Source organism: Melanerpes formicivorus, unplaced genomic scaffold (genome assembly GCF_026170545.1).
Source record: "Melanerpes formicivorus ecotype bairdi unplaced genomic scaffold, bMelFor1.0.p_v2 SCAF_48, whole genome shotgun sequence".
Taxonomy (NCBI): Eukaryota; Metazoa; Chordata; class Aves; order Piciformes; family Picidae; genus Melanerpes; species Melanerpes formicivorus.
The window spans coordinates 3,578,476-3,605,216 of record NW_027142400.1 but is presented as its reverse complement, the minus strand read 5'-3'; the positions used below and the strand labels follow the sequence as shown (position 1 = coordinate 3,605,216).

Sequence of the window (26,741 nt, the reverse complement as noted above, 5' to 3'; positions counted from 1 at the left end):
ATGTTAATTTAAACCAGTAAACAATGAATCAAAAATGTTATTCTTGCAGCTGCAGTTCCCCACTTACATACACATGAATTCCCTCACGTTGATCAAATGGGACACACAAGTGGCAAGGTAGCCATGGATGCAGCAAAACCGTTAATTAAATTGTATGTTAATTTTTATTTAATAAAGGAGACCATCTCTTCCCAATATTTAAATTGGACAAAGATTTGCCAACATATTGGTGAAGAGATACCTAAATCAACAACATATTGCATCAGAAAGGAGTTCTGGGAAATGAAAGGGAAACATTCTAAATGTCTCCAGTTGCAGCACAGCACTGGAGGTCAAACGCCCAGACAAGTTTCCTATAGAGAGGCTTATCAGATCTGATGCATTGAACAAAAGGCTCACACCTGCCTCATGCACACTTCTAGGGAAACATACCCTGTGTATTAGCAACACAGGAGCGATTTGTGCTGTGAGTCCATGTCAGTGACAACCAGGCAGCTTCATCTGAAGTCTGAGTAAGACAGAGGCCATGGTACTGCCCTATTCTGTGCCCTGAGGGGGAGCAAACCCCTGGCAGAGCTCTCAGTTGAAGGGGATTCTTCTGCAGTCCATGTGTTCAGTGCAACTAACTCCTGCATATTAGAAATCTGCCCCACTGGTGGACTGGTATACAGTGTTCCCTTAAAAGGCAGTGAGAACACAGCTGGCAGTGCTGTACCACAGTAGCACCTCCTGAGTGGGAGACTGTGCAGCCAAATGACTGCTATCACCTCGCAGCTCTACCAGAGTAGGATATGCTCCTGTGCTGTGGGTATAGCACCCTGAAAACTAGGCCTGGCAAAGAGTGCAATAAAAGGCATTGTGTATCTAAGGTAAACAAGATTGAGGAACAGTTTGTTGCAATGGGCCAAAGGAAAAAGACTGCTGCTCTCAATGCCTGCCTTTTAGTATCTTTTAGGTTCCCAACCAGCTTCAGAACCACACTGTGGAACACACCATAAAACAACCACTTCCAGGCTCAGGCAGGAGGAGGAATAAACACCAATCCTTCTTTGTAGAGAGGGGCTAAAGTCCTCAGAGTTTTGTCAGAAACTATAGCAGGGACAGCAGCTGAACCCACATGGTTTAGGGTGAACTAGGGGTTAAATACATAATCCCCCTCCATACCTGTATGTGCTGACCCATAGATTTCAGAAATCTGGCGCTTTAAAACAAGGTCTTACCTTCTTTACTGCTTTTGTCTAAAGAAGTCAAGAACCTCCTTATGCCCTGTAGCCTCTGCCTGTAAGTAGAAACATGAATAAATCCTGCCATCCTGTGCACCAGGACATGCAAATATTTACTTGTGGGAAACAAGAACATATAACCACAAAATAATTAAAATCCAATTTAAATTTTAATTCCTCTGACACAGATGAGAAAATTCTATCTCCAACAATGTATTACTTTGGAATAGCACCAGACTTGATTTTGTAACATTCTAATCTGGTTTGCAGTTCCCAAAGCATCATTTACTCTTCCCAAACTAATGCTGCCCAACATGGAGTACAGCCATGTGCACACTTACTACTTGTAGGGGTTTCCTGCCATCATAACCAGTTTGCTCGAGGTCTGCACCAGCTAGGTACCAGGCATACAGCCCATCCACATCTCCTTTAGCTGTGAGGCTGGAAAAACAATAATTAATATTGGTTCTGAATCTTTCAGTCAATTTTGGTGTGCTTCTGAGTCCTGTCACTTAGCTCAGCAGGCAAACACTGAACCAGAGCAGACTCAACATGGCTGCCAGGGAAGAGAGGTAAGGAAAGGAGCACTGTTACAACAGCTTTGAACAGCTGAGCAAGCAGCACAGCTAGATGAATCAGTTCCTTAAATTAATAGGGCTGTGCTATAAGTACTTACAACAGGCTAGTTTCACATAGTGGGTGTGACTATGACCAAAGGGTAAAAAAAGTCATGCAGTTTCATATTTCACAACACAATATTTATCTCATGAAATGAGTTGGGGGGAGGGCAATGGCTAAATCAAGATGCACCTGAGTAAGCAAGAGCACATGATGTGCTAGCAATCAGTGTGCCTTACTTAAAACAGCTAAGAAATCCCCTTCTCAAGTTTGCATGGCTATGCTTGCTATGAGAAGTAATGACAGCATATTTATGTGATATCCTTTGGACAGTAATGTAGCTACATTTCTTTGAGTCTTAAGGTAATTTGTAATATTTTAAATGGGAAGTACACAGAACAGAAAGCTTTTCAAAGACCACCTCTATCTGCCATGTACAACAAGCAATAGCAAGGATCAAAATGAATCATACACAAATGAGCTAGTTAAACTTTTCAGAGGAATGTACACCAGACTGGAATTTTGCACATTTTGCTGGTAGTCTCATCCATAACACTTAAGGCTTGTTTTAAACTTCTATTTAGGTAAAGGAAAGGCTAACAGCCTGTACACAATAAAAGCATGATCATTTGTACCAAGGTTGTGGACAGCAGGTTGGAAGGACTACCTTCAGGTTTCTCAAGATACCAACATCTGTCAGGTTTCAGACCTGAGCTTGCCATTAGCTCACAGATTGTTTCAGCAGAACCATGATGATAATCATCAAGTGAGGTTGAATCTCATTAAGAAAGGGGGAGCCCTCCCCAAACCCATTAAGTTCAAAGTTTGCTGCCTTAAACAGTGCTCGCTGTAAGGGAAAGGCACACTGCTGGCAGCCTGGACAGAGTAAGGTGATGGGCTCCTGGGTATGACAACCAACCCAGGCAGACCTGATGAAGAGTGGAGAAGGCTGAAAGATGCAAGGGGCAGACAGGTAAGCTTATGGAAAAATCTCTGAAAGCAGGGCTCTAACATTCACTTCTCATCCTAGGCGAAAATCACTTCTGTTGTGCATTGAATCTCCTTAAGTACCTGAAAAAATGTTTTCAGGGGAATGGAAGCCTCTAATTGCAGAAGTCTGAGGAGAAAGTCAGAGTTTGCTTGCAGCACTATCAAAGTCTAAGCACAAAAAAGGAAAGCAAACAATCTCTGTGTTCCTCCATGTAATGCCACCAACCCTGCAGCAGGGCAGGAAATCTATAGCTGGGACTTTTGGGGGGGCAGGGAAGTAACAGTGGGGTGCTATGAGGTTTAATAGTGCTTCAATCTGACATCATGAAGAAAAGGATCAATAAATCATTAATGAAAACTGCCATCACAAAAAAGGTCCCTCACAATCAACAAGGAAACAGATGAAGGCGAGGTACATCTAACAAGATGTACCTCAGGAGGAAGTCCTTGAAGAAATTGTAGAAAAAAGTAAGCATTAGTAAAGAAAATGTGTAAGCATTAGTAAGATGGAGAAGAAATTGCTTAGCAGCCACTACTGAAACACAAATCTCTTGCCTTTGGCACTGGAAGGTTCCATAATTAAGGAACAAACGAAAAGTCTACCTTGCAAGTCAGAGTTACAAGCATCTCCAACACTGCTCAGGAAAACCAAACAGCATCTCACTGTCAGCCATGTGCAAAGTGGAAACCCTTGTGGGCAAAGATCAGTACATTCAGGAGTGTTACTGATGTATATAAGCTGGACAATTCAGCTAGCATCACTGTAAGCAATAAACAGGGGCTACTGCACGCACTTGGAAATTAACTGCCTGATAGCTCTTGTTCAGAAAGAGCAATTTAATCCACAATGACAGAGGTCAAAACTGTGAGGTGTTCTCTTTCCATGTTATTAGAACATTTCTAATGCACAGAAGTATCTTCAATTTTGAAGCATCCATTTACTGATCAAGTGAGAAATGTATTCTATGAGGACTGCAACCTGAATAAAAAGTGATGCAGCTTGCAAGAAAATTTAAATGCCACTCTAAACAGAAGATACTTACTATTCACTAAGTTGATTCTAATCAAGGACACCACAAAGTATTTTTCTCCAATTGCAGACCTCCGTAGTCAAGCCAAACACATCTGCATTTCCTTTACACACTGTCATATAGTCAAATATATATACATAGAATTCTGAATTTTTCTCAAAGATACTTTTGCCAGCAATTCCAACTACAAGTGCACGCTCTAAGCAGTAAGTCCATCGCTTTTATATCATCAAATGGAATAAAAATAACTTCAATCTAAACTTATCAGGATGTTTAAAACCTGCTGTGTTGACAAAGAGCTACTTAACACATTTTACTAAGGCACCTAGCCGAATCCCCGAAGTGCTGCCTATCATTACTACTGCGTTTAGGAAAAAAACCACGTATCTATTCCACAGTTTCAGCATGGCTAATCTGCATTAGCCGTCATAGTGACAGAGCTAAGATATTTCCAACTTGGTTAATTCTATTTTATTCTGGTTTGGGATTTCTGTCATGATAGCATCAAGCAAACTGAGTCACAGGAGCTGCTGTTTAAGGGGTGCTCTGTTACTGTCAAGGTACTGAAGCCAAGCTGCTCAGGTCTCAGAGAATTTAGAAGGACAAAGGACAATCGAGCTCTAGATCTGGGAAGTAACTAGGACAGTGAAATGACACCTTGGGATTTCCTCCTTTCTCCTCAGGTATTAGGATTTTATGTTTCCTAGGGATGCAAAGCTCTGCTTTTTCAGCAATTCTCCTTTAATGCTGTCCATATAAAGTTATTAGGAAAAAAATTTCTTTTTTAAAGGCATCTTATTCAGCCTGACAGAACAGATTTAAAAAAAAAATCAAAATCTGCAAAAACCAAGTTGAAAGTCCAGCACAAGGCATGGTTTGTTCTATCTTGAACACATTTTGGAGTGCTGTTCTTAGCTAGTATCACCACATCTCTCTCAATAGTGACAGACTTCTTTGAAAGATAGCTTATTCCTAATTCCTGTAGAGTCATATTTATCCTTCCTTCTCCAGCCTTCCCCCTCAAGTTTATGCTAGATTGAAGAGGCATCTTGTTCTCAGAGTCACTGGTTTTTAAATGCTTCACCCTTGTATATTATATCATATCATTTTATGAAATCTAAGACTATGAAAGAGAAAGTTGGTTTGGCTTTATGCCACTATTTAATTTTGTGAAGTACAGACTTGAACAGAACATCTCAATGCCTTCTATACAGGCATTCGTCTTTTCAAAAACACACACAAAGCTACTGTTTACCAACCCCAGAACTTGACAAGCCTTCAGAATGTCTACATGTCCTAATTTATCTCATCATGGTTTTGTTTTGCAGACAGATGACAATACTACTGCAACATGAGAAGAGATTCTGACATTGTTAACAGATTACCAACACTGAGAACTTTCTCAGTTCAAAATAAAGCCACGAACCAGATACCAAACATCAACAAAGTGATTTAGAAAAGCAGACTAACACCTCTCACTTCCTGCATAAAAGAAAAACCAGCAAATGAAACCATGAAGAATTTAATAACTACAGCATCTTGGCTTCACTTACGTGTTATCTCCACTTTCTACACAAGAGTTTCTGCTAATACTCTTCAGCTCTCAGTTCTTCATTTGTGGCTGGTATTTCTTTCCCTCTCAAACATCACCAATGCCAAAGGAACGCATTTATTTTATCTCCAAAATCTTCCAACTGAACTATTCTATTCTAAAATCATGAGTCTAAACAGAAGGAAGCTGAGGAGACAGTATTAGAACACAAAAATCCTGTTCACGGTCTTTTATGAAAGCCATTTTGTTTGAGGAACTAAGTAGCAAGGGGGAAAACTTGATTATAGCTTCTAATTCAGAGAGAACTGCATGGGACCAAAAAGTTCTTAGCTAAGTGCAGGATCTCAGAGCTTTTCAGAAAGTAAGTAGCTTTGTCCTTCTAAACACCCTAGGAAGTTCACTTATTGCTTTGGCGATAAATTCAGACTGATACAAATTGCAGCACATTACAAGATATATATAGGAAAATAGCCCAAATTAGACTAAAGACATTGTAAACAGTGTTCTTTAAACAGCTTGAACGTGTGAACACACTGACTGTCATGAAGGTGCCAGTGCCTGCAAAGAGAAGGCTTAAAAGGCAGAGGGAAGAGGTAGGACACAGAGGTGAGCCTGAGCATGCTGGAAAAATGAGTGTATCAGTCAGGTCATCTGAGGATACTCCAAAAGTATCTGAGACATTCTGGCAGGAGGACAAACACCAGTACCTCAGATTTAATAACTTTTAGACATCTGAGTAATGCTCTGTGGAAAAAGTCCACTTTGATGCAAAAGACTCAGGCCCTCTAGAACTGCAAGAGGAAAGCAAGCCCTTCAGCTCTGCACGAGCAGTGTAAGAGCCACCATTCACAGACACTTAGGCACTGTCTTGAAGCCTGATTGCTACCTCAGGCTGGCTGTGCTCCTGGTACAGGCTATGCAGTGATGGCTGTCAGTGGGTGTGCCCCCAGCCACTACTCCAGCCACCAGCCAGCAGAGAGCCAGAGTCCTGGCTCCTGACCTGTACCAAGGTGGGAGAGCCTCCTACCCTGAGTACATCACTCTGCGCCGAGTCCTTACTCGGCCTCTAGACACAAGTGTACTCCTGCCCTTGATTTGGAAGATCTACACCGTTTTTATCCTAAACTTATTACTATCAATGCAAGTTTAAGATATGTTTAACAAAATATCATCTTAGAAAATCAGGAGAGCATGAATTACAGATGAAAGGTTAATATTCCTCTTTTAAATGATGGAACAGCATTAGAGCCATTTTTTATTTAAAGGACTCATGTTCTTTTTTCCTTTTTTAATATTTTTTATTTTTGGAGGGAACAACACACACATAGTAGTGCCAGGTCAGCTAGCCAAACTGGTTCTACATGAGGCAGCAGAGCCAATTTATTTGCAGTGAGTGTCCTTCCCTAAGCCGCCACTCCTGCCTTCTAGGCTGATGGAAACTATGGAAACCAAGGGGTTTGTTCTGTCCTACCACTTGAAGTGTCCTGAGAAGCCCATATTTTAACTTCATAGTAGAAGTGTTATTACCTGGTCTCCTCTAAGGGTGTTACAGCAACGGAAATACTCCAGATAGTATTCACTGAGTCCAAAACTACTCAAAAGACAAATTCCAGCCCTCACAGAGACCACACATAAGCTTTACCTTGACCTTCTAGTTTTGTAGACAATATGCAGCACTGGCTATTCTCTCTGAGTCTCATGGTTTCCTGTCAAGTCCTGATATAAAAGCCAGTACTCAGGGGTGGTTTTTCTGTTTGGGTTTTTATTTTGGAAAGAAGAAGAATAAATGAAGTAAAAATTGTAAGTAATTTTAGGAAATACATTAAACCCCCTTATAATTTTCAGAGTAATCTGCAATTTGGGGCCAGTATGGGGGGAGAGGAAATCAAGCATTTATCATAGTATCATAGTATCAGTCAGGGTTGGAAGGGATCACAAGGACCATCTAGTTCCAACCCCCCTGCCATGGGCAGGGACACCCCACACTAGATCAGGCTGGCCAGAGCCTCATCCAGCCTGCTCTTAAACACCTCCAGGGACGGGGCCTCAACCACCTCCCTGGACAACCCATTCCAGGGCTTTACCACTCTCATGGTGAAGAACTTCCTCCTCACATCCAGCCTGAATCTCCCCACCTCCAGCTTCATTCCATTCCCCCTAGTCCTATCACTACCTGAGATCCTGAGAAGTCCTTCCCCAGCCCTCCTCTAGGCCCCCTTCAGATACTGGAAGGCCACAATTAGGTCACCTTGGAGCCTTCTCTTCTGCAGACTGAACAGCCCCAACTCCTTCAGTCTGTCCTCATAGAAGAGGTGCTCCAGCCCTCTGATCATCCTCATGGCCCTTCCCTGGACACGTTCCAGCACCTCCACATCCCTCTTGTAATAGGGGCTCCAGAACTGGACGCAGTACTCCAGGTGGGGTCTCACCAGAGCTGAGTAGAGGGGGAGGATCACCTCCCTCGACCTGCTAGCCACACTTCTCCTGATGCAGCCCAGGATCTGATTGGCTTTGCGGGCTGCAAGTGCACACTGAGAGCTCATGTTGAGCTTTTTGTCCACCAGCACCCCCAAGTCTCTCTCCTCAGTGCTGCTCTCCAGCCAGTCACTGCCCAGCCTGTATTTGTGCCTGGGATTGCCTCGACCCAGATGCAGGACCCTGCACTTGCTCTTATTGAACTTCATGAGGTTGGCTTGTGCCCACCTCTCCAGCCTGTCAAGGTCCCTCTGGACGGCCTCCCTTCCCTCCAGCGTGTCTGCTGCACCACACAGCTTGGTGTCATCAGCAAACTTGCTGAGGGTGCACTCAATGCCACTGTCCATGGCACCCACAAAGATGTTGAACAAGACAGGTGCCAGGACTGATCCCTGAGGGACTCCGCTTGTCACTGGCCTCCACTGGGACATGGAGCCATTGACAGCCACTCTTTGGGTGCGGCCATCAAGCCAGTTCCTTATCCATCTAGTGGTCATCATATATTTTCATAATATATGACGATATAATTAAAACACCTCATATATAAAAAGCAACTGTATGGAAAAACAGCTATAACAGAGGATTATATTTAAGGGTATGTAGAGATGTTGAGCAGTTGTTCAAAAGTTTTGAGGTTAAATCTATTTGTCTATTTATTTAGTTATTTTTAGGAACACTGCTATATGCTAATTAGAGTAGAAGCCATTCCCATATGAGCAAAAAGTGGATTTCAAGAAAATAATAAAAAAAAAAGATGCACTGTGTGCAGCTTTAGTCTCAGAGATGGTATTTAATCACACCTTGCACAGCTTCCTCTTCATCCTTCTTTGGTGAAAGTGCTTGGGAACAATGGGGCGTATTTGCTTTCAGTTCAGTTATCCCACAATACTCTCTACTTTGGAGCTCTCTTGAGTTGCTGCTGTTGATTCTTAATTTCATCACTTTACTCGTTTCCATATTATTAGTCCAGCACAGAAATCACTGTCTTGTGCCAGGGACCCAAATGTTTCTTTGAAATTGTATACATGCTGATCTCCATGCTGAGAGTCTCTTCTGAATAATCATCCCACTCCACCCCAGTCTTAGGGCCACCTCACCTTATATCACATTTACCTGCAGAGTACTGTTCCAATGTTCTCCAAGTCATGGCTTGAAAGGTGTGCTCCTGTTTCTCGTAACAAATTAATCACTTGCATGTGCCTATATAAGGAATAGGGGGGTGGGGGAGAAAAAAAGAAAACACAGAAAATATTTCGATTGGTAGGTTTCCCCCCCACACATTTATGTTTTTTCCTACATTATGCATATACAGAAACAGTCAGCATTCACCACCATCACAGAACCAATGAATCTTCTCCAAGGTGACTGATGTAATAAAAAGATCTGCCCTCTGTCAAAAAAAAAAATCATTCACATACTAATCTCATGAAAGTATTAACTTTGCCTCTGACAATGATTCTCTTCAAAGAATTTCTGGCTCTACCTTAGTCCTAGCTTAATTTAACACTTGAAATTAGCAACTGAAATACATGCAAATGGTGACAACATTTACTCTATAGCATCATTCCTGCATTTTACAGAATACAATGCTCATCTATATCAGTCAAATAAAACTGGTATCTTGCAGATATGTGCTGAATCTTAGGTTAATGTAGAAGCCAGTCATGTTTTTTAGGGCTTCAAAACTGTGGTAAGAATCATTATGAACCTCCCATGAAAACACACCTTTTCCCAGCCCATTACCTGAAAACTCACATACTTGTTATGCTTAATCACTTGCATTTTCTTGGAGGTACCGATGTGCCTTTCCATTTTAGAAATTATTTCACTGTTATTCATATTAAGCCTATGTAAGCTTATATGTTTCGTATAAGATCTTAATTTACAAACTAAAAGAAATCATTTTCCTTTATCCAACATAAAATAAACCTAATCAGACAGATTTTTTTAATTTTTTTTTTTTTACTGTACTTTGTTTCAATTGACAGCCAAAAACCCACAAAATATTTCTTTCCTTCATGGCAAAGCTCTGCTGGAACAGCACATGCTGCAAGTTTGTTCGGTTATCTGAAATATTTTCTCAGGTGGGTCCTTTATGACATGGCTAGTCATCCACAAGCATCATAAAATGGCACAGCTTTCTGGTTTTCAATCTGTGGGGAAGAATGAATTCTGCATCTACAAAATTTTTATTTCAATCTTAAGCAGGATAGTAATTAGCTGAAAAGAAAGCTGACTGAAAAATAGATTAAAGTAGAACGTTTTGGTTCACTCTAGCTCACATTGGGTATCAGGGCTGAAGATGGGGAGTGTTTGCTTACTCTCCAACAGCTGTCCTGGATTATTTCTCATTTCCCACTTTATACTCAAAATCACTGCATTAAACTGATTCTTTTTAAAATTAAAGCTATGCTATGTGACAGCACTAAAAGACAAAATGCAGTAAAGCATGCAATGTATCTTCCCTCAGTGTGCTCCTTCTCTGAAGTCCCCATCTCTGGATTCCAGCAGTCAGGCTTTTCTTTCCCCCTTCTGCAACTGTTTACTCCCTTCTGGCAGTAAGATTCTCTTCAGAGCACTTCATGTCCCACTTACAACACACAGCCATTACTGCTCTGAGTGGGACTCTATAATCTTTCACAGACAGATTTGGGGGGCATTTACCCCACATTTAATACAGCAAATTTAAATAAGGAAAGGGGTTGTTTGAAATAAATCTTTAAGCAGTGAAGCAATGAAACTAACAGTGCTTACAATAAAACCTTTCTAAATAAAAGTGCAATGTCCCAATGAATGGGATTAATTCAAAGTCATGTTTCTCAGTGTAGAGGATGTGTTTTAAGTGTTGTATACCACTGCTTGTTATGGGAAGGGTAAGAGAGTGGAAGAATAGGGACAAATAATAATAATTTATAACTTCAAAGTGTTAAATTTGGTACTGTAAGAAAACTGACCACTTCTTACCTTCCCATCACTCAATATGAAAACTATGTGGCACGTAAGTTGCGCTACAGCTTGTTCCTACTTGCACCTAAATTACATCTACATTCTGCAGAAACTTAAGCCCTATCCAGAGTACCACTTCTGCTGTCTTGTACCTACCACAAAGAGCATTATTCATATTTCAAGAGACTGGCTGTGAATTTCTGATAGTTATGTCTTTGGCACTTGAGAGGTACTTGTCTTCAGAAGTTGTTCCTTTAAGCACTGCTCTCCTGTGGCTTTACACAAGCCTCAGAAGGGTCACAGTTTAACTGATCTGAAGTTCAGCTCATGTCATGAGCAATGACCTTAGAAACAGTGTGAGTTCTATTCCCGTCCTGAGGTGACAGCACAAAACCAAGAAGAGAGCAACTGCTGGACAGTGACAGTTTAAAGTGAGGAGGAAAGGCCAATACCATCATGCTAGCTTGAGGTGCACAGCTGCTTGTCTAGTTTAGGCCCATCTGATAAGCAAAAACTTGAGGAGCTATTGTCACCCATGAACTCTTCCTGGGTCTGTCTCTTCTTAGCTCACTCTGTTACCAAGCTATGGCTCTTGGTTGGACACAGGCTAAAGAAACAATGCTATTTTGCATATGTTACTTCAGTTAGCGTTTTGATACAACCACTGTCATTTATCTGCTCTCTGAATGAAAAACCCAGACAGAAAGTGTTTCTAGTGTCTCCTCCTTGCTAGATTCCATTATTGATAACACAACATATTGAATACATATTTTAATGGGTTAATAGCAAACTGATTCAGTTTTGTCTTCAACACTCACTGCTCTGAGCACATCCTGAGTTACAGATAATGACATCTAAACTTTTACCAGTTTGTGAGGGCTCTGGATTCACAGGAATCAAGGTGCCATACAGTACATATCATCCTAGGCCTTGGCAGACACTTACTAAGTGAATCAACTTCAAAAGGGATGAATCACACATGTGAAATTAACACACATGTAAGAGTTTGCAGGACTGGGGCCTTAGGGTGCACACCTTCCACCACCTCTTTAAAGAAATGCAGGTGTAATGTGTATCCAAACTTGACTGGCTTCATTCTTTTTAATACTTGCTCCTCTAGCAGCTGGAATGGTTATGGCAGGATCAGCTTAGTTTCACTTGTCTGGTTTTCTACATGGTATCAGTGGGAATTTTATGCTCAAATAGTGTAAGAACAGGCTTCAGTGCACTTCCAGAGTCAGTGGTTGCTAGATTTTCACTCTGCCTTAGATTTCCTGAAATAATGTAAATGTAACCTTGTGAAATATCAAATATTTAAATTCATATTTATGTGGGAGGTAATTTTACTGCCTCTAATCTGATGTTCTCACAGCACTGTATGAGCAGCTCCCCATTTTCAACCTTTTACCACTGCTCTACAAGTAAATGGAAGTGTTTTTATTACATAAAATATACACCATTTTTATTCAAGACATTTTCCTGCTTGGAGAGTTTCTATTATAAAAAAATATTATTCTATTGTTTTGAAAATGAATTATCCCTTGAGGGCACTCTAAGAAGTTAAAGGAATGCTACTAATTTTGATATGTCAAGCAACTGGCCTACATTAACAGTGGTCTGTTTAGCTTCGTGCATGAAGTGAGTGAGACTACATACAAGTTCCAGAGTTACAAAGGAAGAAGTGGAAATGCAGTAGTTTATTTCTTATTTAGAAGGGGACTCTACATTTTATCATCTAAACAAACAAAGAAACAGACACTTCAAGTAAAAAAGAAGAAAAAACATAAAATATCTATCACTGACACAGATCCAGTTGCTAGTCCACCAGGTGACAGTGCTATGTTAAGAAGCTTTTATGAAAAGACATAATTCCTCACCATCCTTACAAATTATTAAATGGAGAAGAGAAATCAGTCATCATTACATACATTTTCATGCTAGGTTAAAAGGCAAACCACTGAGAAATGTGACATAAAAAACTGGAAGAAAGCTATATTTAAGATGAGTTGCTACTGTACTGCAGTTAAATGTCAATTAAACACATATTAATTCTCATAAAATGGGATTAGGCTGATGCAATATTCAGTAAAACTGAGAAAGTTACAATACTAAGCAGTTTAAAGCATTGACTGCTCAATTAAGATCAGTTTTCCCTTTCCCTCTCTGCCACTTTGTACACTGCATCAGGATAATCTCTTCACGTTCAGCATAGAGATGTTCAATAAATAGAACTTAAATATTTCTGTAGCAGGAATCTTTTTTAGTGCGCATCTAATTACGCACATACACAGCTATCTGATCTTTACCATACCCCTTTATGTGCTTATCAGTGTGAAATGCAGTGTGAGTACACAGCAGATCATGAACACACATTTATGAGATTAGTTCTAAGTCAACTCTTACTCTCATTCCAATGGTAGAAACAAAAAGAGAAACTGAAAATGGTTATGGTGCAGTTTCCTTTTACAATTCCCTCTATCAAAATGGGTGTGCAGTTTTAAAGAGCTTAAGAGTCATAGTAGGAGTCTAATGCAGGAGTGGCAATGCTGAGGAATCCAAACAACAAGCTCATGTGAAATTCCTCAGGCGGTAGATGGGTGCGGCAAAAAAAAAGTAGGTGCCTGATTTGCAGGAACATCTAATGGTATCTAATGCTTTAGCATTTTCTCACATTGGACCAGAGCCACCTGTATTCAACTGCGAGGTTATTTGTTTGATTTGCTGTTGGGCTTGTTTTTGCTTTAAGTCTTTCAGGGTTTGCCACTGAAGGGTTTATATATTCCTGAGATAAAGCAACAACTACAAAGCTATAAAGGACTGTGCAGTAGGTACAGCAATAGCACAGTGTGGCCACTCAGGACTTCAGGTCTCAGGTGAATAGAGTCTGTTGCGCTTTCTACATTTGGTCTTCCAGACAGAAAAAGCCTTCAAGTTGTTCCTGCAGCCAATGCAAAATCAGACTGTCAGACCTCCCAGGGAGCTAATTCCAGCCTGACAGACCAGGTGAACTTGTCAACATTAGAAAGCTCTGGGAATACCTGGGGACAGACATCCATGAAGATCATGGGGGGGGGGGGGGACAGGGGGGGGAAATCTATGAACTCCAAGCTCCTTTACAGAAAAAGGTTCTCTCCTGCCATCATACAGACTGAGTATGAGATAAGGAGCTGAAAGTGGATCAAAGAAACAAGGAGAGATTAGGGCATGCAGTTTGTAACATGTTAGAAGACCAATGGCTCTATGAATTCCCAGGCTATATAAAGTAAGTATTTTTAAATTAAATTTTGATAACTGCTAAGTTTTAAGTTCTGTACTACAACCATTCCCCAGAACTACACAACATGAAGACCACCAGTAAATTGCATGTCCACGACCACCATTCAAGAACTGCTGACATACAGAACAACAGGAAGAGGAAATCCACAAAGCAGGCAGAGCCATGCAGCTATTCCATATAATTATGAGTGGGTGGAAGGAAAAAAATAATAAAAACAATAAATAAATTTTTAAAAGTCATCCAGCAAGAGACTCAGGAAAGCACTGGTGGAAGGGAAAGATTAAAACATGACAACCTACTGGTATATTTTGTACCAACTGAAACAGCCTGGTCTTGATGGAAAAAGGGGAAGGTAGAAAGAACAGACAACCCCTGGTCCTGCACTCACTTCTGACAGTCAAAAGGGAGTAATCACTTTACCTCTATTTTACAAGGAAACCTCATAACAAAGAGTGAAGCCCTGAAATCAGGCAAAGAAGTCTTGGTGAGAAGGCAGTCACAAGTTACCTTATGCTAAAACTCTGCATGCATACCAACTTGTTTGCTTTCATTTAATATTTTTTTTTTTAAATTAATTTAGGTGAGTCACATCCTTTGAAATGAAGCTAACATTTACATATGACTGCTAAGACACAAAAAGACCAAAACGCAGGGATGGACTTTAAATCCAAAATGGTTTATAAACTTTACATAGAGTGGTGTTACCTGAACTTGATCGCGTTCATCAGTGGGGTAGATCCGTATCTGTCTCTAGCATAAACAGTGGCCCCAGATGTCAACAAATACTCAACTAATGGTAAATGCCCTTCAGAGGCTGCAATATGAAGTGGAGTTCGGCCATCATAGTCTCCACAGCTCAAGTTTCCACCCTGCAAAAGAACAGACCCTTCACATGCTGAGAAGACAACGACTACACATTGAGTTGTTGGTACAACAGCAGATGCACACACTATGTTTTAATTCTGCCACCAAAGTGTTAAGCTTGTCAATTTAAAGCTTATCTTGTACTGTTGTTTTAGCACCAAGAGATATTTATTCTGCCTTCTGCATGTTTCCCTGCACGTATATTCTTATTACAGACCCTTTGGATATGCTCTATTTTCCAGTATGTCATACCATAGCTTTGTGCCTATAGTCTACCAATTTTAGTTGCTTTACTTTGTTATTTTCAAGACATATTAATCCTTTCCTGAGACTAATTACCCAAGTTTCAAGAGTAGGATATACCAAGCAAAGAGGGGGGTAGGGAAGTGTGTAAGATGATACAGGGAAATGCCTGCTTCTTATTTCAGGTATAACCCAATCTACAGCTATGGCAAGAGACAAAATCCCGAATTAGCACTGCACTGTGTTTTGTATAAATAGCATTTTCAATTCTTTTTTTGAATTGCAAGAGATTTACATCCAAAAGCTAGATATTATGAATATGCATAAAGAAAATTAAATGAAAGAAAGCAGCACAAACCATTTTAAAGTGTTCCAAAGTTAGCAGATAAGAACTTGCATTTTAATTTACCTGTATTTTCACAGTTCAAAAGAAAATGTAAACAGTTGAGAACCAGGTAGGGGAAAAAACATACCAGTTTTGAAAGGCAAAGACTGAGGAGCCTAGAAACAAATTCTATTAGTCAAAGCACCTTGATTATAAGACTTAGGTAGTTGCTTCCCAGTGAGCATGACTTCTTCCCATCATACATGTCCCTATTTAAAAATTACTTATTTTGTACAAACTGTTATTTTTACATTACCATTTCTGCTATGGCTCTTAGTGCATCTATGTCACCCAGTTTAGCTGCAGCACAAGCCAAAGGTGGAATTAAAACATCTCTTACAGCTTCTAACTCCTGAAAAACAAATAAAATTAAGCATTTAATATCCTTGCCTCTACTGTCAATGATGTCCAAATAATAAAAAAACATTGCCCTAACTTTTATGTAGAGTTTCCAAATTAGTAATTTGGATATTAAAAAATGGTAGCACTTAATTTTTGGAAGGAAAGAAGTTTCAGGCTTATTTTAAAGTTTGTTGGTCTCACATCCTCCCTGGCATCACTATAATTACCTGATCTCTACATATACCATTTATGGTGCATGCACAAATTGCCATCTCTGTGCTGCCACAGTTACACATCAGTACAGTAAGTGAAACAGTGCTGGTAGAAGTTGGAAAAAAACATATAGTCCAGTCTCCTCAAGATTGGCTCAACTTCATTTATGTCATTCCTCAGTTAACTGTGTACTTCCAAGCCTTCACTGGCAAGACCTATAGGCCTCCTAAATATTCTCCCATTTCTCACACATACTGAAGAATCATACATTCAGTACTCATTAGCTACTAGAAATCCCATATTCCTTGAAACCAAGCCAAAAGAAAAGCAAATGATTCTACCTCAACAAATACTGTGTGCTCTGATTTTTCTAGTTGGGAAGGACTAATACTAAACACCACAAATTACACATGGAATGGAATGGAATGGAATGGAATGAACCAGGTTGGAAAAGACCTTTCAGATCATCAAGGCCAACCTATCATCCAATACTATCTAATCAACTGAACCATGGCTAGTACAGTGCTTCCTCAGTATCAGCCTTCTGGAAGTGCATGTACAATGAAGCTTTTTTACCCATTATAATTTGGATTGCTCCAAACTGTCAATGCATTTGACCGCAAAAATACAAAGCACTTTTTTATATTACTGATACCCTGAATTACAGCAACTGTCTGTCTCAGACTTGCTATTGCAACCAGACAGACAAGAAAATAAACTCAAGATGGAGCTACAAAGACAGGGGAAAAAAAACTTGGTATGTTTTTAATTAAGAACATTTTAATGTTATGTTTGTGATTGTGTCCTTTCTCCCTAACCCAACTGGTTAGCTGTGGCACTGTACTAAAAAAAGAATAATAAAGAAGGTCCAATGTTCCATTTTCTTTTCAGCTTTGCTGTTCATCTTTAAGCTAGGTTCATTTTACTGACTTTACAGCTTTACATCAGTTCAATTTTAAATATTTAAGAATATACCTCCTTGCTGCTGATACTTAGAGATTTGGCAATCACTTGAATAAACTTGCTATCTCTCAGCGAGATCTTGGCTCCTCTAGGTACAACAGTCATTTCTCCTCTTAGATTCTCACTCAGCATCTGAAAAACAAGCAATCAAATCCTTTGTTAGGAGAGAAAAATACGGTAGTAGTTTAATAAAAAAAACTTAGGATGAAGTTAGAAAATTGTTTGGGGGGAATTATGGAAACTAATTGAATGCAGACAAAAGATTAAAGAAATAGTTACTGTCCCATGAAGATTGCAATTTTGAAAAGACAAAAGGAGGGAAAAACAGAGACAGGCAATTAAATTTTTCTTCCAAAGTAAAGAAACCAAAATAAGCACATGACAAAACACCCCAATTTTTAGAGTATGCAGACAAAAGTTTCCTAGTGGGGTAAGCTGCAGCCTACTTAAAAAGGCAAAGATAGTGAATAATTAGCAGAGTGAGGCAGAAAACCAGAATATTCTGAAATGCTGCCTTGTGCTAGCATTCCCAAACCTCAGAACTCCTACACAGACAGTGTACATAGGCCTCAAAACAAAGCTCAGTGCTGCCTGTGGATGATCATGTATTTTGATAGATTTTCAAACAGCTCCATTAGCTGTTCTTAAAATCTGGCCATAGAGCCAGCTTTAAATGCAGAATCTACAGTAGTACTAGTCATTCAATATTAAACCAGGCGTGTAACAGGCTGCAGGATGGGCACATCCAACTTAACCAGGAACAAAAAAAACAAACCAAAAAGTCAGTCAAATCCTATGTAGAAAGTGCTTGAGTATGGCAATAAAGAAGTGAAAATATTCCAAAAGACAGGTTCTGGGTGACCTGGAGAACAGACAGAGAAGCCAGTTATTAAGGAACTGCTTTCCTGATTTCTGACAATTCTACATACTGGCACTGTTTCACCAAAGGTTGCTGATGCAGCTATAAAGCATGTAGTTATTTCAATTAGAAATTTTAAATGCACGATTGTGAAAGTTTGTAAGAAACAGATGTGATGTTGGAAAGAGGAATGCCCCAGGTTTACTTATGTCTAGGCATGCCCTTTATTAAAAAACAACAACAACAACAACAAACAAACAAAAAAAAACCCAAAACCACAAACCCACCACCACCACCAAAACCCCAACAACACAAAACTCCCAGTGCTGACAACACTTGTAGCTGTCTGCTGGAATAGTCCCAGCTACCTGCAACTCAGAGGATATCAACTGCTTTGGCACACTTCTGGTGTTTGACAGGTTGAGATCATTGCTTTGTAGAGGTTACCTTAGCAATTGGCACCTGTGCTAAATGCACCCAGTGCAAAGCCCTACATGCCTTACTCGGTCCTACCAGCTCTGCAGCCATTTGCATGTGTCTGGGGGCACATTCCTTGCTTCTTCGTGTTGAAAGAGAATCCTAAAATAACCACGCCAGCTTCAGGAGAGCTTTCGTCTCTTGGGAGACTATTGTTTGGTGATATGTTTAGCTGAAGATATTGCCACAGACAACATATTTCCAGGCTTTCTTCTTCTCCTGGCCTCTACCATTCATTCCTGCCCAGGCAATGCAGTGTGCTGCTCCTTTAGTTGTGCCAACACAATTGTTTGTGGGTCTGTACAATGAGTCAAATGAGAAAATCGGTCCTGCTTAACTCAAACAAATTGCAAGAGTTATTTTGTTTTTCAAAGCACATAAGAGAGGTCCCAGCACCACTACCCAAACACTGTGCAGCACATTCTGAAGGGCAGCATGTGAAGATGCAGGACTACCTTGTGTACCTAAAATGTCCTATCACCAAGTCCTCACCTGCTGAGCTATCTCACATCAGCAAACTGTACCTCAAATTAAGTTTTGACTCAGACATTTAGGCAGGAAGCCAGCTGGGAAAGTTTCTCCTGTCTCAGGTCAAATAATCCTCTGTATAAGAAGAGTAAAGTCTGCATAAAAAAAACCCAAAGGCTAGTATATGTATGTTCCAGTGTCAGTGAGTGTATCAAAGGGGCATCAGTGAAGAGCCTATTTCTAAAATGTATATACATAAATGCATGTAATACTCTTCATACAGCACTGTCACCTGTCAAGCATGGTCTTGCACAGAGTATGCCCTTGCCATCCTCATCAAAAGAAACACGCAGCTTTTCCTCCTCTCATTTTTCAGACTTGGGGCTTTAGCAAACAACTGAAAGCTCAAAGTCTGAAACTCTAAGCATGGTAAGTAGTACTTAGGCTCATAGGTATCCAAATATGTTTGCCTTAACTGACTGGAAGATACTGAGCATGAAATAAAGATCAAATTTCTGTTTTAAGAAAACCAAAATACCATCATAAGATGCACATGTGCATGCAGTGCTTAAGTCTAGAGAGTGACTCATCATGATGTAATCTCCCAGAGTGTCAGGATTATGATTTCACTATATACAAGCACAGAAACACATGCATTCCTGCAGATTATGACTCCCCTATCTAACTCAGAGCTATGTTAGTTGCATAAAAGGAACATGATACATAAAATATATCATTTTGGGGAAAAAAAGCCTTGATTAGGCACCAAGGAACAGTAAGAATATTGTTAAAGGTGGTGTGATTTTAAAATTGGAAATGGTTCATATAACAATCCCCCATTTTTTATGTCTGTAAAATGTATCTCTTTCTCAAGAAACAAAAAAAATCTAACACCACCATGAGTAACACTGTAAAGGAAGAAGCTCTAGGCAATATTAATTTTCAGAATTAGCTTTATGTGAATGAGTCTTGGATAAAATCTTTACCACATTAAGATCAATGACAAGATCTCTGCTGACTTCAGTAGAGCTGAGATTCTGTCTTCCATGTGAATTTCCACATATAGGGTTTTATCACAGATATGTCCAAGGTAGACTACTACCATTTAAATATGGTATTTTTGTGGCTCAGTCACGGTCTTCACCTGACTTATGCAGAGAACTCTTCTCTTCCAATCTACATATGTTCATTTGCCTGACAGTACCTTCTTTAAGGAAAAAAACATGTAATGTTCACATTATGTCCAATGGGATTATTCAGAGCTTATCATTATTTTCCTTTTTACACCCAATGGTGACTTATTTACATTCTACTGCTTTCTGTGAATGATCTGTGGAAAAATTTCCAGGCATAGCCTGAAACTACCACAAGAAGTTAGCACAGTAGATGAGAAAGTTAAAGCCTTTCAAGGTCACACTGAAATATTTACCTGCCTTTTCTCCTCCCAGCTAAGCTTACTCTTGCTGAGAGTGTATGACAGTTTTGCCAGGGCTGCCTCTGGTGTCATATCACCTCCAGGAATCACTCCAACATCAGCAAGAGTCTGAATAAAAAAAAAAGAGTAATGCTTCCAGTTAGCACAGCATTCTGAAATACATGCATGAATTAAAAAGATGTAAGAATGATGAGCAGCTACACAGAATGCAGTACGCACCCCTGCCTCCACTCTCTTGCCCCTCCTACTGACACTATAATTTTTGTAAATTTAGTTATCAAATGCCAAACAAATACTAGAAACAGCAGAATAAAGATTACTTTTACTTTAAATTCCTCTTCATGCAATAACATTGAAGAATTCACTCAAACGCTTTCCATGGTCACTTACTATGCTACAGGGCAAGGTTACAATTTCCATATAAGCTGTCTGCGGAGTTGTCAGATTCCCTTTATTGAAAAGCTGCAGTTACTGTTTTAACCCAGTGGCATATTGAACATTGCCAAGTAGGCTGTTCTCACACAGACATATTTACCATTCTTTTATGGGGCATTGCTTTGGATGAATTCCAGCGCTACATTTTGCTCACAGCAGGAGTGTTTTCAAGATCCTTTCAGGCTGCAGTAGCAGTGTACGATTTACAATGTACAACTAAAGTATGTAATTTATACAGTTCTGACAAGAACAACTGAAAAAAGATGACCTGCTTATCTTATCATTCTGGTAGTTAAAAAACCAAACCAAACCAACAAACACCAAACCCAAGAAAAAAACACCACAAAAAAAACAAACCCCAACTATCTGAACCAAAGCTAAAAGCAGAAAGATCTTTGCTATGGTCAGCAAGCCCCATAAATATACAGTAAGCAAGAGAGCAAAGACAAAGGAGATCTCAGATCTCTTGTCACTGAATTGTACCTGGGCAAATACTCGGGATTCTCTAAACCACAGATCTTCATCGTTGCCAAAATATGACGTCTTACACTTAAGCATCCTACAGAAGGTTCTTTACACTGCATTTTACTCTAAATACCTTGCATATAAACTTCAACTTTGAAGCTTATTGTAGCTTAACTAATATTTTTAACAAGATACAGAGCCTTAATCAGCTCATTAACCACCTCTAAGAGACTCAGAATAACATTTTTAAGAGTGCCATGAGAAAATACTACAAATAAGGTGAGAAATACTTTCTGTACTGCAGAGCTAGCCAAAGAACAGCTAGAGTTCTTTCAGCAGGTTTGAGAAAGAAGAGGAGGAAGAGATTTCCCAGATTCCTTCCTATACCTAAAGTCCCCTCAATTTTAAGTTTCAATCGTGCAGATGGATCACAGGGCAGACATTAAGTTAATTAAAATGAACACTTCAAGGGCAACCAGGGACTCAGCTGACCCACCTGGCTAGCTTCAATGAGTAGAAAATGGCATAGCCATATGAAAAGGTCTGCAGAAGATTTTATTTAAAGAAAAAACAAAGTAAAGTTAACAATACAGCAATTTGCAAGATTTCACCCATGATACACAAGCAGCTTCTTATGAAACAATGAAGTAATTTCACAGAACTTGGCTCTGTAAGCATTTTCCTCAAAAGATGCCAAGAAAATAAGCCAGCCTCCATCAATAGATGGTGAAGCAACATAATACATGCTCCATATAAAAAAATGGGACTCAAAAGTGCACACATTGCCACACAGTCTTACAATCACTCAGTAAGACCAGAGTAGAATTTTTCAGTTCAGCATATCAACAGCCTGGATCAGAGCACCAAAAGCCATTTTAGTGGTGTGTACTAGGACAATCTTTTGGCCAGAGTACGGGGAGGGGAGGGGGAAATGTACTTCTTTCCATGCATTTTAGCAGTTCGCTTTAATCAGAAAATCACATTTTCATAGTGTTTTTTCAAGTATGTTTGATGTTTTCTATTGACTTTACTGCTCTCTTCCCTCTGTGTGAAGTGTTCTATATAATCTATGTATTCTTACTGTATTTGCTACAGAGCACAGGATCTTTGTAAGCGTTATTATTTTTCAAAACATATCCATCATATTAAGCAAAAGCTTTACCAATATCCAAATGACTGTCCAATTCAGAAAACATTGAGTTTGGATACCGAAGAGGTGGAAAGAAAATCTTACAGTCTCCTTTTCTTTCTCCTCATAGCAGAATATGAGATTCTGAAGCAAATAAAATCTAAAGCAGTGTCAAAACCAATACTAAAGAGGCAGGTTCCAGCACCAGACTAGATTATCTAGGTTGCCTTACAGTCAATGAAGAGGCTGGCTCTGCCAGACGGGTGTTTGCTCCCAACAAAACCAGGTGTCTAAAACAGGGGGATGAATCATCCTCTGGCAGTGCTTCTTAGCTACTTAGTGGGTAGCCTTTTTATAAAGGCCAGTTAAACCAGCTTCCTTCACACTACTATATGCAACACATCCTCTTACATGACTTGGAGTTATTAGTCCCAGTGAAGCCATGTCTCAATACACAATTAAGAAACTCAATACAAAATGCCCTGAATAGTACCTGCACAAATCCTGCTTTAAGCTAGCTTTCATGGGTTGAACACAACTGATTTCTATTCGGCAAGAAAGACACTTCCTTGCATACATTAAATAAATCTGGTTTTATATATTGGGACTACTAGAAGTACACAATCAATTTGTATCAGTGGGATGATTCTTTTGCACAGCAGTAGAGTCTGAAATCATTGCACAGCTCTCACCTGTCCTGTTGCATAGACTGTTTTAACAGCCCCTCGTAAGCACTGGGTACAGTTTAGGATCACTACTTTTCGTTCAGCTGCTTTCTTCAGTTCTTCCAGCAAGTCTTCTCTGTTGTTTGGGGCATTGCCGCTTCCATAAGTTTCAAGTACAATGCCCTCAATTGGAGGCTGAAGAAATGCTTTTACCTGTTTAATAATAAAATGGGAAGGGGGTGGGGAGGGGAGGAGTGGGGGGAGAGATAAGTGCGTTTAACTCACATTAAGATTTTAATGTATGGCACAGAGTTTAAAAAGGTTTATTCTTGTTCTAGTCTTACAGGTTCTCATGGCTTACAATTTTCTCATGCCCTTCTATGCTCCCTGTTTCCAAAATGTAGCATATCACTGAAGAAGGAGGAAGGAGAAAAAACAAAAAAGGGCGAAAGAAAAAAAGAAAGAAAAAGAAAGTAAATTTCACTGTGTAGTTTCCTTTAAAATTCCTAAAAGGGATAGATTTGAAATATTTACTATTTTCTACAGTCATGACCTCAGTGGGAAAAAGTGCTGTGAACTGGCTATACCATTGTACCACAGCAGAACAAAAAGGTAGATTTACACTTATGAAATAAATGTAGAATTATTAATTGAGATGAAAATGCCCACCTTGCCCAGACAGGTTACTTTAGCAAAGAGCTTTATTAACAAACGTCTGCCTATGAGAGAGCGTCTCAGGTTTTAGGAAAGAACATTCTAATGAAACCTGTAGTTTTTCAACTCAAAACCCCATTGATTTAACTTAATGCAGTCAAAAAAAGGAAGAGGCACTACTATATTCTGGGCCAGTTGTTAATGAGGTTGCTGTTGTGCCTCACTGTAAGAGAATGCCTAGCAAAGTCCTCTTCCTAGATAGATGTATTTTAAACAACCTAGACGTTTCCCTGCTGATCACATATGCTAAATGCAATACGCCGCAACCCCCCATGAGGCTAACTGCAGTTGGAGTTTTATTGCAAATATACCACCCCTCTCCCTTTCCATCTGTTCATAGCCACCTAAAAAGAATTACAGTATAATTGAGGAATGCTGCTTAAACTACTGGATTCAATTTAAGATGGCAAGAGCCACAAAAGACCAGTCAGTTTAATGGAGCTAGTATTAGACAAAACCATAAAGACAAATCTACCTAAAACTGTAGTTCTGCAAAATAATTTCAGAAGGCAAAAAGATTCCAATTCTCATTTCCAGCTCTGTATGAATACTGAGGGTCATGGGTTAACCACCAGTGTGCAACAAAATGAACCTTAAAAAAGAAGCATGAGTTGCAGAAATAGACTTCTCTCCACCCATCATATCATGTATTCTTTTACAAGATAGCTATTGATGTGTCTCAATACGCAGCAAGAGAGCATTTCCATGGTCACTCTAGCCTGCTGAACCTGTCTGGAAAAGCACGTTTGACCTATTTATGAGCCCTGTTTTAAGTTTGAAAACACAGGTGGTTTAGACAAATGATATTTGAAAAACCTTTATCAATAGCCTATGGCATATCAAAAACGGTCTTTGAATGCTCTGATATTCCAAAAAACATTAATCAGAAGGACACAGATCCTTTCCCTTCCCTCCAAAACCCCAACCACTACTACAAACAATACTGCTAACCCTACTTCAACTCACTAATCAAGTTTTTGAGCATCATCTCACCCCTTTTCCAAAATGAAGTGGTGAAACTTACAGCAGCAGCAGTGATTCCTGGGAAGATTCTCAGAAGCCCAACATTCCTGTTCATATTGGTGTGAACTCGAAATTTCTTTTTGGTATTGGCTCTCCACACCGTTTCCCAGTTTACTGTTTAGAAAAATGGCCTTTTAAATTTAATATTAAGTTATTATAATAAATACACTTGTAACACTTTGCATTTACAACATTGTCTTTAAAACTGTTTCTTATGTAGGGCATTCATGAAAGACAGCATTTTTGAGAAGGGGAAATTAAGACACATTTAAGACAGCAGCCACAGCAGCTGATCCAACACGCCTTACTTGTTAGATGCCGCAAAATACATCCTCAAAGCTATACTTCAGGCAGGCTCAACTGTGTTATATTTTCACTTTAACTCCAAAATAGTCTAGATTCCAAGATGCATCAGTATTACTCATCAGTATTTCTATGTTAGTGCTCTTCAAGGAGATATTTAACATGTATGCTTGCTTCAGTTTAATAGCATTTTTTAGCAAAGACTTCCAAAATAGATACTTTAATTAAATTACAATTACTGACCAGGATGATCTGTCAGACACAAAACTGTATACCTCTCTTTGAATCTCTTCAAAATAGAAGTCTGATAGCTGAAAAAAGCATCTGAGTACTAGACCTGATCAGTTCACATGTGGAACATGTCCTGTTAGTGCCAGCTTTCCCAGTTCAGAGTGCTCAGGGAGTCTCAACCAACAGCATCTTGTGCAAGTCTAACATAGGTGCAATATTTACTTGTCACACACTGACCCAAACTTCATTGTTACGTAGCTGGCCAGATACCAGTCTGGATTCATGTTTAGAAAACAGACCTTCATCTTCCCAGACGTAAGAGATGACAAATGCAGTTACTATTGCCGCTAATCACCTCCAGAGTTTATTAGGTAGTTACTAACAATTAAATAAAATAGCAAGGATTCAATTAACTCCGATTATACATTTAGAGCCAGAAGCCAGCTGTTTAACTAATTGTTTGTGTTGCATTATTAGAAGCCAAGTCATGCATTATTGATTTCAAAATTACACTACTTCAGTATTGTAGTTGGGCAGCACTGGTTATACTGATGGCTCCTACAAGGCAGTGGAATAGGTTTAACAAACAGCAGCCAAGAGCTCGAAGAGTCATGCTTCAGTGAATGCAGACCATGCCATAGAGCTACCCGTTTTCCCATTACAATTTAAGCTTTTTAGATTTTGGAGAAACTCCCAAGCAGCAAGACAGATAAAAGATCTGCATGCATAAATTTGACTTGCTCTCAGCCATGAGGAGAGTTACTCACACCAATTACTGCTGCAATCTCTTAGAATCAGCAGCCAGCCAAAGAGTACATTCAAAAGCTGCCACTAAAACCTGCTCCCTTGCCCCACTACAGAGATACTAAAAACTACATAGTCCATTAAGTCAGGACAGAAATAGCAGCCACCTATAAGACTAACAGACTAACACTATAAGACTTTATGAACTTTCTCATTGTCATTCCATCTTAGCATCTAGAGCCTCTGTATGTTCTTTCTAAAAAAGTAGCACACATTGTTAAACAGGCCTCAGGTGGCTCGGCATCGCATTTGTCCAATCAGCCACGCTTCAGCACATTGATTCCTAATGCCCTGGGAATAGCAGAATAGAAATATAGATAGTTTCTACAGTCCCTTTCTTTGTGTTAAGCTGGCTTGAATGGAACTTAAACCACCTGGCTGGATTTAGTAGTTAGCCAAGCAGCTCTTAAAGGCCTCCATTAGCTTTCCAGAGCAAGTTAGAGACTTGCAGGAGTTATACAGGTGAGTGCAGAAAGCTGCACATTTGTTCTGCTTAAAGCCTGGCTAACCATGTCCACTCATGAGCACTGTGCTTTAAGCAGCAGTATTCAGCAATATAGCCAATCCTTTCAACCTTATAAACAAGATTAATTCTTCACAAGCAGCCTCCT

The 26,741-nt window shown here is 39.6% G+C and overlaps 1 protein-coding gene and 1 long non-coding RNA gene across 5 annotated transcripts in view; one reads left to right on the top strand and one right to left on the bottom strand.

Annotated features, from left to right (window-relative positions):
• The window catches only part of ASPG (asparaginase), a 47,448-nt gene that overhangs the window by 829 nt on the left and 19,878 nt on the right, over window positions 1–26,741 (bottom strand). For all 4 annotated transcript variants that reach the window (XM_068160236.1, XM_068160237.1, XM_068160234.1 and 1 more), the window contains 9 exons: window positions 24,794–24,906; window positions 23,083–23,268; window positions 20,356–20,469; window positions 17,135–17,254; window positions 15,861–15,956; window positions 14,818–14,981; window positions 9,003–9,089; window positions 1,565–1,664; window positions 1,221–1,279 (listed from right to left, as the gene is read on the bottom strand). In XM_068160236.1, the coding sequence (XP_068016337.1) occupies window positions 1,226–1,279; window positions 1,565–1,664; window positions 9,003–9,089; window positions 14,818–14,981; window positions 15,861–15,956; window positions 17,135–17,254; window positions 20,356–20,469; window positions 23,083–23,268; window positions 24,794–24,906 (1,034 nt within the window). In that variant the 3' untranslated portion in view covers window positions 1,221–1,225. The remainder of the gene's footprint in view (window positions 1–1,220; window positions 1,280–1,564; window positions 1,665–9,002; window positions 9,090–14,817; window positions 14,982–15,860; window positions 15,957–17,134; window positions 17,255–20,355; window positions 20,470–23,082; window positions 23,269–24,793; window positions 24,907–26,741) is intronic.
• Window positions 2,693–5,310, top strand: LOC137452093 (uncharacterized). The gene is made up of 2 exons (XR_010989966.1): window positions 2,693–2,814; window positions 5,191–5,310. It is a non-coding gene; the product is annotated as an uncharacterized lncRNA (long non-coding RNA).